Below are 13502 nucleotides of genomic sequence, written 5' to 3'. Positions count from 1 at the left end.
CTCTCTTGCTCCTCGCTCTCTCTCTCTCTCTTGCTCGAATTTAATCATGCGACGAGGGGGAAGGGAGTGGGGATAAAGTTTGTGTAATCTTATAATCGACGACAATCGCGAATGTGAATGTCTGTCGTGCACGAAGAGAATGGGAAGCGTGGACAGCGGCTGATCGATTTATAGAACGAACGGGTTGCAGGAGGAGAGAGAGAGAGAGAGAGAGAAAGACATTGTCGGTTGAAACGGATCGAAACGGACTCGTGGTGGATCTAATCCCGCTAATAGACCAATTTCTATACGATTCGAATCCACCCTCGCTTGACACGATTCATCCACGGCGGTGGAAAAAACGGGCTCCGGCTTTTTGAACCGCCTCCAGCTTTCTGTCAGAGATTTCTTACAAAAAAGGAAAAAAAAAAAAAAACTACTACCGCGCTGCCATTATCCGCTGCATCGTCCGACCTTTATATATTCCACGTATATATACATATATATAATCGGCTCGTCCAAGTAGTAGATACTGCGAATAGAAAACCTCTCTCTTTCTCTCTCTTTACATGTCTCTTCTTCTAAAAAGAAACTTGAGAATATATATAATCGAGAGAGTAAGAAAGAGAGATATCGAATATGATATTACATTTATTATTACGATATTACGCGTAGAGAAAAAGAATCGTCGAGCGTTGAAAAAAAAAAAAAAAAAAAATGGAAGGAAAAACATTGAGGAGAATCCGCGTGTGCTTTTTTTAGATACGTGGGCGGTTCGAGGCGAGAGTTGTCAGGGGTGAAGGAACTGGTGACCTCGAGGAGGGTGCAGAAGAGACCCTCGGCGAACGTCGTAAGGTCGGATGGAGGTTGCATCGGGAACAGTCCAGGAAGCGGCGGTGTGATCGCGGCCGGTTTGCTGGGCGGTTGCAGCGGCGGCAACGACGCCTTAGCCGAGTTAACCATCGAGGACCTGGCATCTATTCCCGCCGGAAATCACACCTCCGCCAATCACACAGGCCATTCCTCTCATCACAAGGTCAGCGAACTTTGCTAAATCGATATTCATCTCCTTTAAATATAACCAGCGCGAAATATACGAGGGGATAATGATGGAAACTTTGTTGACTTTTGAGATTTCGTTTTATATATATATAATTTTTCATTCGAACGTATTTGATATTTATTATTCGAATTTTTCGAAAGATAGTTTTAATGAAACGTTTCAACGTTCCCTCAACTGTTCGAACGGTGGATGATTCTATTTCGGTGAGATGATGCTAGAGAGCACTTAAATTCTCCGGGTAACAGCTTACGCGAGGTTGCTTTTCTCCCTTTGTTCGTACGCCCCATCATTTCCGATCGAAGTAATCCGCCAATCGCGTGTTTCGTTAAACGGGCAACGATATAAACAGGACCCACCGATACGTGTCAATTAAGGATTTATCAGTCGGTTGACATCGAGTTGATCGAGCTAGAAACATCGGGTGGCGATTAAGCTTAAATTACGAATTACGACATTCGAAACAAGTTGAGAATCGTGTTCGTTTCCATTCCGTGTATTTCGATCGACTGGAATCGATTATACGTCGAATTATACGCAAAATTTTCATAATGGCTTTGAGTTACGACGAGATCGAGTCATTCATTCGGTGCATTTTATAAATCATCGTAACAATTTTATCGTGAACCGAATAACGGATGATGCAACGACTACTCGACGTGGCTGTAATAATTATTCGAGACGCATTACGTTTCGTTGCCTAATTATTCAATGCGCGGTCTCGTCAAAACACGCATAAGCCCGGATACGAGTCGAAGCGCAAACAATGAAATTACAAAGCGTTTCGCCTTTCCATACGTGTGTGCGTCAGCTGTTGCATCGTGCAGCTGTCGTATACCACTACTAGGCGGTTCATTTTAAATGTTCCACGCACGATCCATCGGAAATCGACTTATCGCGAAAATTGAATTAAAAGGTGGGCCGGCGGCAGCTTTAACGATTTAAATCGAATCAAAGTCGAAACTCGTTACCAATGCTTGTTACAAACTTGTTACAAAACGATACTTTATCATTTCCACCTTAATATTTATTTATATCGCGCTCGTTTCTTCCACAATGAAATTTTAGTATCGTAGACGACGATAATATAAAACTATAAAAAAAAGAATTCATAAATCAAAGGTAGAGATATTTATCGTATCGTCGCGAGATAAACTGCGTTACGAATAAAGAACGCAAGATTTTATCGTATTCACGTATAACAAAAATTTCTCGCACGTTGGATACTTCTACTCGAAGGTTAGACGCGTAACGCGCGCCTCGACCGAGCGACTCAACAATATCTTTTCGAGGAGTAATTTTCTATAGGTGATCCGTATCCTTTCAAATTTTCGGCCTATTCTTCTAATTTTTTTTCTTTTTTTCTCTATTAGCTGATCAATGGGTTTTTCCTTTCCTTCTTTCCAATTCCAATTCGATTCGTTCGACGCGTTTATTTTCTTCTCTTTTATTATTCCTCCTCTTAACGTGCATCGTGGTTCGCTGTAACACCGTGCATGTCGCGGCACTCGCATCTGACCCCCTTTTTCCCTAATAGCCCCATTCACAGTGGCTTCCCTTTTTCTCCGCGCGCAGCGCCGTATGTCGTTGGAAGTTTAGAACGTCTCGCGTACGCGCGTGCAACCATCCAACAAATAAAGAAGCTCGCTGGACCGATAACTTTTCTCGTATATCGAATATGAAACAAAGGACAAAAAGTTCTTAAAACTGTTCTCATCCATTCATATTCCTTTTTAATATATTTTTTCCAACGTTTGTCATTTTCCTTCTTTTCTTTCACAAGTTCGAAACGTTTGACATAAAAATGTTACATTATCGATTATATTTTTGAATTTATATCGTCCGTTCTCTCTTAAGATGAAGGATTTATCGAATGTTTATAGTACGAAAAAGGTGACACCCGATACACGATGCTCGCGTGAAACGAAAAGAAACGGTTTTGCACGGATTGGAAGAGAAAGAGAAGGATTAGTGCACGCGTCGTTATGAGTTATGCAGCCGGGTCACGGCAGGTCGTCGAATGGAATCGATATCTGCTCGGTAAAATAATAACTGTTCTCTTTCTCTCGTCTATCCTTCCTTCGCCCTTTCTCTTCTCTCTCTCTCTTTTTATCGTTCGTAGGCAACAGTCACCGCGAACAAAAACTCTCTCGCTTCGAGTCATTTTCACCTTCTGCTTCTATTTATCACCGATAGATGGTTGACCGATCGTCCATCCATCTTCGACCATGGCGCGATTCGACTAATTAGGAGAGCTATTTTTGCTTCTTTTCCACGCATTGATGTTCTTTAACGTAGATTGATGCGTCGCTCGGAACCGAACAAAATTTCTATTTTGCATTTCCCTTTGTTTATCTATCCTACCTTTAGACTTAAAATTTAAATTTTAAATTTCTCGTTCGTCTCTTTTGATACAAATTCGCGACAAGATCCTCTTTCTCTTTATCTCGCGTTATTCCCACGCGTTCAATCGAATACCGTATTAATAAAGGGCATTTCTCTTTTTTCGTGATTACTCGAATCTTGCTGCACGAATACCTTCGTTCGGTCTGTATATATTTGATTTATCTTGTTCGAGGTATTTGTACGGGAACACAATGGTTAAGGATAAATATAAAAACTGCTCGTTATCTTAACTACTTTTTGCTTAACGAGCGCTAATTTTCATCGAAATTCGGAAAATTCTGGTTTCAGACGCAAACAGATTCCAGCCGATAATTCATTGTCGGTTTTCATGCATTCGTCGGGCATTAATCATTGATTCGTCATCGATAAAAACGTTTATTTACGTACGCTTGTAATGCGTATATAATAGACTGGAAATCGAGCGTGAAAAAAAAAGACAAATCGAATTACAACATAAATGAAAAATAATAGCAACAGACACGGGAAAAAAAGAAAATGAGCAGCAATGATTTTTTAATTTTTGATCGTTCGATCGTAACGGAGAGAATCGAGTTAAAGAAGAGTTGTTACGATACGATAATATAATATATCCTCTCCCTCCGAAAAGTTAGCTTTCCCCTACAGGCGATAATCCTCGCCAAGGATAATCCTCGACTTTCCTTTCCTCGAGTCGAAAATCTCTGAAACGTAATCAGTTTCCAACGTTCCTTTTTCGACCTCCCTCTCGCTTTTATCTTCTCCGGATAAAACGAGAAGGGGGAGGGGAAAGGTGATGGGGTGTGGCTTGCATGCCATCTTATCACTTCCCGAAACAATCTTCCTCTTATTCCTCTCCTTTCGAACGTAAATATCGCTTTTTTGTTCCAATTTTTTCTTTCTCTCTTTTCTTTTTCACTTGTAGAAATTAATATATAAACCAATCCCCTCTGATAATCTCGAAAACCTTTTGCATTCGAGAGGTGACAATCCTTTATTTACGCTTAGATCTCTCTACTTTTTTAACACCTAAGTGAGACGTGATCTTAAAATCATCTTGAGTTGCTACTAGAGGAAGAGTTGAGGGATAGATTTTCAAACAATAACAACAAATAATAAGAGAAAAGGGTGAATCAGAGGGGGATCGAAACAGATTCGTTGATTCGATATTTTTTGGGGCAGCCTGTAGAACCGGTGGGAGAGTAGTATTCGGTAGCCGGGCGTTAGTAAGCGGTATGTATCGTATGTGGCGTAAAGTGGGGAGGAGGGTCGGTGAGCAATGGATCGTCGACCCTCGCGCTCGCCAGTTAACGTTCGTCCGGTAACTCGTGAAAACGTTCCTTCGCATCGAAGAAAAGTGTAAAATGTCGTGTGACGATGCCGGTTTTCGATCTCCTCCTGTCCGTGTCCAGCCCAGTTCTCCAAATAAACTGATTCTTCGACGTTCCACATATCCACAGTTATAAGTGAATTTTTTGTGTTTGCGGTTTCTTATCTCTCGGCGAAATGATCCTCGCGGTACGAAAAGGGGGGAGAAGTATACTTTTTTCAACGAAAAACGGTCTCTCGTGTTTCTTTAAGATATCCATTATTACGCGTTAACCAATCGAACGTCTTCTCGCTGTTTTTCTTCTTCTTTTTCTTCTTCTTCTTTCGAAAAATTATTACCAACCGTGGCCCATTTCGTCGAGTTTTAAAACGCGAAATTATATATAAATTGTACGCGTAAAATTTCGAAACGATAGCAGTGTATATGTATTTCGAACGATGTATCGAGGAGTATTCGAAACACGTATCGAGCGCTAGGAGTGTCTGAAACAAACAGGCAACCCCTATAGGTTAAATCGCGCTAGTCGTCGAGGGTGGTAACAAGAGTGGTTCTGCTCGAGGGCTATCCCTTAATTATCCCGTGCAATGACGCATTCGATGTTACACATACACAGGTATCTCATTCTTATCGATCCTTTGAAAATTCGCGTGGACACGTGTACGGGACGGATAGTAGTACGTAGTTCGGAACCGTCGTCTTTTTTTCCAATCGATGGAACTATCGAATTATATCGTTGATCGCGCGATTAATTCGCGATAATCGTTCCGTTTGATTATCGTTGCGGATAATGATTCAAATATAAATAGACGTAGCGAAAAGTGAAAATATCGCGAATTATCCGTGTCGATAAATCGACAGTGGGCGAGGAATTTATAAATAAATGGTAAGTTTATTTGTATCGAAAGAGAAATTAGAAAAATTTATCGGAAAAGAAAAATGTTATAAATAAATCACTCATTGATTTATTTGTTCGAATAATTTAAAAAAAGGAAAAGGATTTTTGAAAACTGAGGGGGAGAAAGAATTGGAAAAATTTATCGAAAAAGAAAAATGTTATAAATAAATCAGTCACAGATCGCGTTCGAATAATTTAAAAAAAGGAAGAGGATTTCTGAAAACTGAGGGGGAGAAAAAATTGGAAAAATTTATCGAAAAAAATGTTCTCGTTATAAACATTTCTATAATTTTCGAATCGCATCTCTCGATAATATTTAAAAAAAGGACACGATGGGGATTTCTGAAAACTGAGGAGGAGAAAGAATTGGAAAAATTTAAACAACAAAATTTAAACATTCAAAAACAATGTTTTCGTTTTATTCGAATCGCATCCGAACTTTCAGTACAATAACATTTAAAAAAAATACACGATGGAAATTTCTGAAAACCGAGGGATAGAAAAAATTGGAAAAATTTATCGAAAAAGAAAAATATTCTCGTTATAAACATTTCTATAATTTTCCTTTTATTCGAATCGCATTCGAATTCTCGATTTTAACCTTCACCGCGTTAAAAAAAGGAGGATTTATTGAAATTTATTTATGAAAATAAACGGAAACTGAGGGGGGAGGGAAGGAAAAAGTCCAACGAAAAAAGAAAAACACTCGTTTAACTCGTCTCGTACTATTAATGATAAAAACCTTCGTTCGAATTTTTGATATAAAGAGCTGGCCGAAATATTTATCCTTCTTATCGTTTTTCCTTTCTACTGTGATGCAAGCTCGAAAAATTGGCTTCGACTCGCGCCTCGATTTCGAGAGAAAAAGCCGCGATTCGACCCACGGGGGATCTTTTGTCATGCCCTTCTCGGACTGCGTTTACGATCTGGGTAATAAAAAAAACCTGAGGTAGCGTTTCCACCCCCTTCCCTCTCCGTGAGTCACTTAGTATACAATGATGTAACGTTGCGTGAACAGAGAGAGAGAGAGAGAGAAGGGAGTGGATTGGAAAGAACTAGAAAAGAGATCGATGAATCTCTTTATTACCTTCGTTGATTCGTTGGATGATTCCTGAATTCGTTCAAAGATAGTATCGAAACTCGACAATTGGTCTAATTGATCGTAAAATTTGGTTTCGCAGAAAAAAGATTTTCCATCCAAGATTCAATTTTAAAACGAAATAGGAAAGCTTTTTCTATTTTCGATTAGAAAATTATAGAGAATTATAGAGAAATATTCGAGTTATAAATTGATCGGAATCGAGTGAAATGAAAGTAGTGAGAGAGGTGTTTACACCCCTTCGAGGAGTCGCCGTCACTGAGGCGCCCCGTTTCTGAATCATGGTGACGACGAGGGTTCGTTCCTTCGAGCAAACTACTCGCGAGAATCGATAATAGCGAAATCAACTTTACCGAAAGTCCTTGACCCAGGTCGCGAGGGTTCAATTGCATCGATGTCTCGTTAAAGAAAACTTGCTCGTTAATACTTCACTACTAATTCACTGCCGCGTCATCCGCTTAGTCGACTACTTACCGACGATCTTCATAGGTATTTGGAAAGATATATCGTACAGGTATAATAGAACTATAGAATTGTTATAAAAGTGATACAAAAAATATAAAAGTGTTAAAAAAATTATTTATTATATAATTATTATTATTTATTATATTATTTAATTATAGAACGTAAAATTAATATGATATTTGATATCAAGGAAGAACATAACCTATAAATGATATTATTGCTGTTTGATATTAATGAAATTAGAATTCAAATATTGCGTAGGTATTTAGAAAGATATATTGCACAGGATGTAATAAAATTATAGAATTGTTATAAAAGTAATACAAAAATGGTAAAACTAACGTAATATTTGACCTCGAGGAAGAACATAACCTATAAATGGTATTGTTGCTGCTTGATATTAATTAAAATTAGAATTCAAATTCCTCAAACTCTATTTAATAATTAATTTCACCGTAACGAACAATTTCCATCTTTCAGGGGAAAGACAGATATCTCCTTCTCCTTCACCTTCTCATCGATCATATCGAGGATAATTATTGGATTGTTCGAAAAATAATTTCGTTTTTTCGAGGTTCGAAACGGTGAAATTCGACAAATTCAATCTCGTAACAATTTCTCGAATCATTGTTCGCCGGTTTGTTTCGATCGCTGTCTTTATTTTGTCTCCAACGTTTCGCATTTTTAACGTCAAAATTGTCGAAAAAAAATTTTGAAAACCACTTTTTCGACACTGGGTTGTACTACGTTAATACGCCTTCTCCGTAGACTATTTAATGGTTTATGCATTACATAAATAGAATTCAAGATTTACGAATATATCATGAAATATTTTATATTTATCCTTCGAGAAAGATTAACATTCTATACAAAGCTGAAATTGGACAATTTGGACAAAAAGTTAACTAATAACTCTTCCATTTTTCTTTTCGACATTGGAACGAATTAGGGTAGAAATTTTAACAATTATATCACTCGATAAACATTTAAATTATTCGTGTAGAGTGACAAGTTGAGGAACGTAACGATGGAAATAAATGACGCGAGAGATTATTCTCGTATTACTGAAATATCGATGGAAAAAGCTAGGCCTGAAGAAGATCTCGTTGGAAACACAGGCGGCAGTCAACGCGTTAAAATGATTGAAAAATTTCCAATAAACGTGTATTCCGATGATTGAGTTGTAGTTGGCTTCGAGGCTAATTGGAGAAGAAAAAGAAAAAAAAAAATTTTGTTTTTTTTAAACAGAGGGTGCCGGGTGGTGGAGGAGTGATTGTGGGGGGTGGCGGTAATTCGGCCACCCCCCAAGGTGCACAGCAGGGCAGCAACCTGGTGTATCGCGTGGTGAGCTCGAGGCATCCTGGAAGCGGGCATCATCCGCACGTGAAAAAGTCGGATAGCTCCCAGCAAACCGACAACTCGGCGTTCAAGCATCAGCAGCAACCGGGTTTGAATAGCAGCTCGGCGACGAACAGCAGCTCGAACAGCCAGCAATGGAAAAAATATATCGAGGCTGGAGCCGCGAGGGATCGGGAGAGAGACAAGGAGGGCGCTCCTCCGAGTCCTAGTCCCTCCAGGCGATCTCAGGTAAACATTTTATGTATAACGATTTTCTACATCCCCTTTCGGTGGAAATTTAATGAGTGATAAACTTAGTTCGATTCATCATATCGTTCGTAACAATTGTACTTTCGAACGAATAAATTCGAGCATTTTAATAAATCAATTATTTGAAGTAATTTTATTTTTAACTACTAATTAATTGTTTTTTTATTGATTACGGATAATTATCTTTGTAAGAAAAAGTTTCATGAAAATTAGTAAGAAATGTCATAACTTGTTAAAAAGGGATTTGCTTCGAATATCGTGAAATGATAATTCGTCGTATTAACCTTTAGAACTCCTATGTCGAGCTAGATTTGACATTATACAACGTAGTTTCTAAAATAATTTAAAATGTTCTTTTTTTTTTTCTTTCAAATACTTTGTAATACTTTACACAATATTTTATTGAGAATCTCTTTTTAAATTTTTTTTGTATAAATTAAGGATAGATAAAAAAAAAAAATTAAAGAGTGCAAAGGGTTAAATCTGTTCAACAGTGATAGGTAGAAAATTTAATAAGTCGAATAAACTTACTTCATTCATTAATTCATTCAAATTGTTCATAATAATTGTACTTTCGAACGAATAAATTCGAGCATTTTAACAAGTCAATTATTTGAAGTAACTTTATTTTTAACTACTAATTAGTTGCTTTTTCACTGGTTACGGATAATTATCTTTGTCGAGTAGGAAAAAGTTTCATGAAAATTAATAAGCGATGTTCGTCATAGTCCATTAAAAAGGGATTTGCCTCGAATATCATCAAATGATAATTCGTTGTATTAAGTCTGTCTGAGGAAAATTCAATAATCGAAATTACTTCGATAATTTATCGTTCAAAACGTAATAATAATCGCGAATAATTATACTTTAACGAATAAATATTATTCGAGCATTTTAAGTAAATTACTCGAAATTTTATTCTTTAACTTTATTCTTTAACTAGTTACTTTTTCAACTACTTGTGTTAACATCCAACTCTTGCCCATCGTATCTCCGCTCCGCTCGTATTGATTTTTCGAATACCAAGTTCATTCGCACGGATCTTCGAATTTTCGCGTACACGCGAGAATTTACGTCGAATTTCAAATATATTGGAAAAGGATAATCAGAGAGGAATTTTTTCTCGTTCCCCCAGGACAAACATCGGAAACAGGCCATGGCTGAATATGCGAACGGCGAAAAACCGCAGAAAGTTTCGTCAGGAACGTCGACCAGCGGCAGCGGAAAAGTTAGGGGCGTGCCTCAAAGTTTCGGTTACGTGAAGAGGCACAGCGCCGGCACCAGCCCGAGCCCAAATGGAGTTCAAAATGGTGGCAAGGATTCGACGAGAACCGCCCAAGTTAGCGCTGTTCCAAGGACCAAGGTACGTACGCGTCACCGTCCCAATTACAAATCGTTTCTTTTCGCTTTTAATTTAATCGAAACGCACGTTGAATCCCTCTTTTCATCTCTCCCGTAGGTTAAAGTATCGGGCGGCACGCAAACGTGTACCACCGAGCTTCAAGCCAACTCCTCGGCGCCTAACCAGGGCCACCATTATAAGAGCTACAGCCTGACCGGGCCGAGCGCGAGCCAACTATCTCAATCGGTGCGTGATCGGCTTATGCTCGGCTCGCAGAGCCTGCCCAAACCTGGAAGCCCAGAATTCACCGCGTTATTCGCGTCTGCGCATCATCGCGAGCGGGGGTCGGGCGCGGGGCCTACCGCCACCTCCTTCTCGCCACGGGTTCTCAAACCGTCTGATGGAAGTCTAAGCGACACGTGCAGCAATTACGCAGCCCCTGATCTCCAAGGATATTACACTCCTAACAGCCCGTACACAACGTCCTGGATGAGACATAGCAACACGTACACGCCCAGCGGGCGTTCTCAAGGTGAATTTTTTGTTAAAACTTTTTAAAAAGTGTTCGTTGAAATGTGAAGCGAAATCGAGTAATTTAATTTATGTTGTGTTACCATTTTCTTTCGATATAGGGATGGGATTATGCGAAGCGGACAGCGTAGAGTCTTTGGGCTCGCATCGGGCAAGTTTGACCCACGCTCGTTTGTTGATACATCAAAGAGACTCGACGGGATCCCCAGCCCCGCCACGGCTCAACAGAAGCAATTCCATTAGGTAATAACGTAATCGAATGTGATTGATATACTCGTCTCATCACTTTTCACACAGATCTTTTTTAATAATAATAATAATAATAATAATAATAATAATAATAATAATAATAATGTCAAATTTTTAGAAATCATTTGCATATATTATCCATATGTATTAGATGCATGATTTTAGAGGATGCAAAATTTTTCACCGCATCTCTTGAAAACGATCAGTTTTTCAGCTTTTTTTTCCCCCCTCTTCCCATTCTTTTTTTTTCTTTCTCTTTTTAATAATATTAACCACAACCATGACAGGTGTCGCCCGTTTACGGTGAAATAACGCAGATCATTTGATACCGTTTTAGCCATCTGCGGGACAGGACATTCCCAAGGTAGTGCGAAAATCTAGAATACACGAATTCGTCGAGCCTGTTTTCCATGCATAAGTATTGAAAGAACGAAACCTTCTGGGGATTATTACAACCCCACACGTACACACGAGTGACGATTTATATTATGCGCACTGACAACAAACAAACAAATACACATACACACACACATCATACGTACATACAGAGAGACACACACGTACGTGTCCATGTACATTTACGTTTACACGAGTTCTTTATATATTTGTACCGTTAAATTCGATAGATTTACGATTATAATTTATTTGGTTAAATCAATTTCGTTTTATTTATATGTGTAATTAAGTGTTTTGTGACCGTTTTACGCTTTTTGCTCAAATGCATGTTAAAGCTTATTTAATTAAATCTTGCGCTCGTAACGTAACAACGAAAGGAAACGATTCGATTCTTTTTTTGCTCTTCTCGTAAAAGCGATGAGTAGTCTTTTCGATTCGTTTTCCTTCCGTCGTATCGTTCCACGATCGAACGAATGTATACGCGATCGAAAGGAGAATGCGAAACGAAAAGAAAGAATCTTTCGATCGGGAGCATGCTAGTCTTATAAATTAACTACGTTATACGTTCGGTCGGTCACGTTATACGCGTTCGCAATCAAACGTTCAAAGTAAACTGACGACAAACTCGGATGTGAAGAACTCTCGAATCGATCGAAATATTTCGAGTTCGATTAAACTCGACTTGTGGTTATGATGAAATGCGACGATTTCTTCGCATCTAAAAGAATTCCCTTTCGCGAGGACACGCGTACATTCGTGCACGCAATTGTATTCGGGAATATTTATCTTTTTCCATCCATACCGACCGAGTCGATTTCTGAATACAATTCGAGCGTAATAACACGAGTGTATATATATATATATATATATGTTATTCTATCATTTATATTCGGACGTAATGTACGCGTGACAAACGATGTTTTTTTTTCCTTTTTTTATTTTTTTCATATATATATAAAACGAGAACAAGATAACGTACAACAAGATTTACGAAAAGAACATTTTGTATTTTTTAAACATTCGGATATCGGACCACCTTGACGCGCGCTTTTTAACTCTTCGAAGATACAAACAGTTCGTCGTTCGGATATCGAAATGATATCGTTTGATCGAATATATCAATCAATTTGCCCGAATCGAATTGAATCGAATCGAATTTATAGAACTTTTTGCCCATCTTCGGAGACATTTATCACGTATAGTATCACATAAGTAAGTTAGTCAGCGTTCTAACAGCGATTCAGATGGTTAAACCTCTGTTTTCGCAGATCCACGAAAAGTGAAAAAATGTATCCGTCAATGTTAGTTAGAGGAAGTGGTGCCTCATCCTCCGTTGGCGAGGAGGTCGGAGTCGGGATAGGGATGAGCGTAGGCGTTGAACCGTATTACAGTGTTCCCGTAGGATCTACCGGGTGTACCGGTCAACACTGGTCTCAACCGACCTCTCCAACGCCCACGCACACTTCTCGCCAACCGCCCAATCTTTACCAACACGTGCACAAGGATGATGATAGTAAGTTTCCGTTTTAAATAGATAATCTTTTTTTTTTCTTTCTTCTTAAACATTCGTTCGTTCGTTCATTCGTTCATTCGTTCATACGGGAAAAAAAATAAAAAGATGAAATTCTTTCGAACGCTTTTCGTCAAGAAATCTCTCTAAAAAAGTTTTATTACAATATTTTGTAATTTCACCGTTTCCTCTCTCTCTCTCTCTCTCTCTCTCTCTCTCTCTCTCTCTCTCTCTCTCTCTCTCGTGAAAAATGAACGGAAAAAGAAGAACTTTCTCTTCTTTTGCCTTCAGTCCATGGTTCTTCTGTATCTTTGGTATCGACAGCAAGCAGTCTATACAGTTCAGCCGAGGAGAAACAGGCACACGAGCTGAGAAAATTACGACGGGAACTCGTAGACGCCCAAGAGAAGGTCCACTCGTTGACAAGCCAGTTATCGACCAACGTGAGTACATTATTGTGTGGATAGATTATCTTAGAGATAAAATGAACTTGGTTGCTTAATGCGTTTTAAATCATACGTGTATATATATATATATATATATTTATCGTAATTTGCGTATCCTTTTATTTATGACGTCATCGCGATACACACAATCACCGCACAACACACATTCTCCATTCCGAGGCGAGATTAGTCGACTTATTCTCATTGTGG

General features: G+C 38.7%; 1 protein-coding gene across 4 annotated transcripts in view; it reads left to right on the top strand.

Annotated features, from left to right (window-relative positions):
• The window catches only part of LOC122720949 (protein sickie), a 156444-nt gene that overhangs the window by 106404 nt on the left and 36538 nt on the right, over window positions 1–13502 (top strand). For 2 of the 4 annotated variants that reach the window (XM_043948088.1, XM_043948112.1), the window contains 8 exons: window positions 742–1015; window positions 8459–8797; window positions 9954–10181; window positions 10278–10692; window positions 10793–10934; window positions 11278–11304; window positions 12605–12849; window positions 13138–13289. In XM_043948088.1, the coding sequence (XP_043804023.1) occupies window positions 742–1015; window positions 8459–8797; window positions 9954–10181; window positions 10278–10692; window positions 10793–10934; window positions 11278–11304; window positions 12605–12849; window positions 13138–13289 (1822 nt within the window). The remainder of the gene's footprint in view (window positions 1–741; window positions 1016–8458; window positions 8798–9953; window positions 10182–10277; window positions 10693–10792; window positions 10935–11277; window positions 11305–12604; window positions 12850–13137; window positions 13290–13502) is intronic. The other 2 variants (XM_043948106.1, XM_043948097.1) reach the window with 2 other exon arrangements.

This window comes from Apis laboriosa, unplaced genomic scaffold (genome assembly GCF_014066325.1).
Source record: "Apis laboriosa isolate Shangri-la unplaced genomic scaffold, ASM1406632v1 scaffold105_cov147, whole genome shotgun sequence".
Classification (NCBI taxonomy): Eukaryota; Metazoa; Arthropoda; class Insecta; order Hymenoptera; family Apidae; genus Apis; species Apis laboriosa.
The sequence above is the reverse complement of the archived record's forward strand: the minus strand, read 5'-3'. Positions and strand labels throughout refer to the sequence as shown.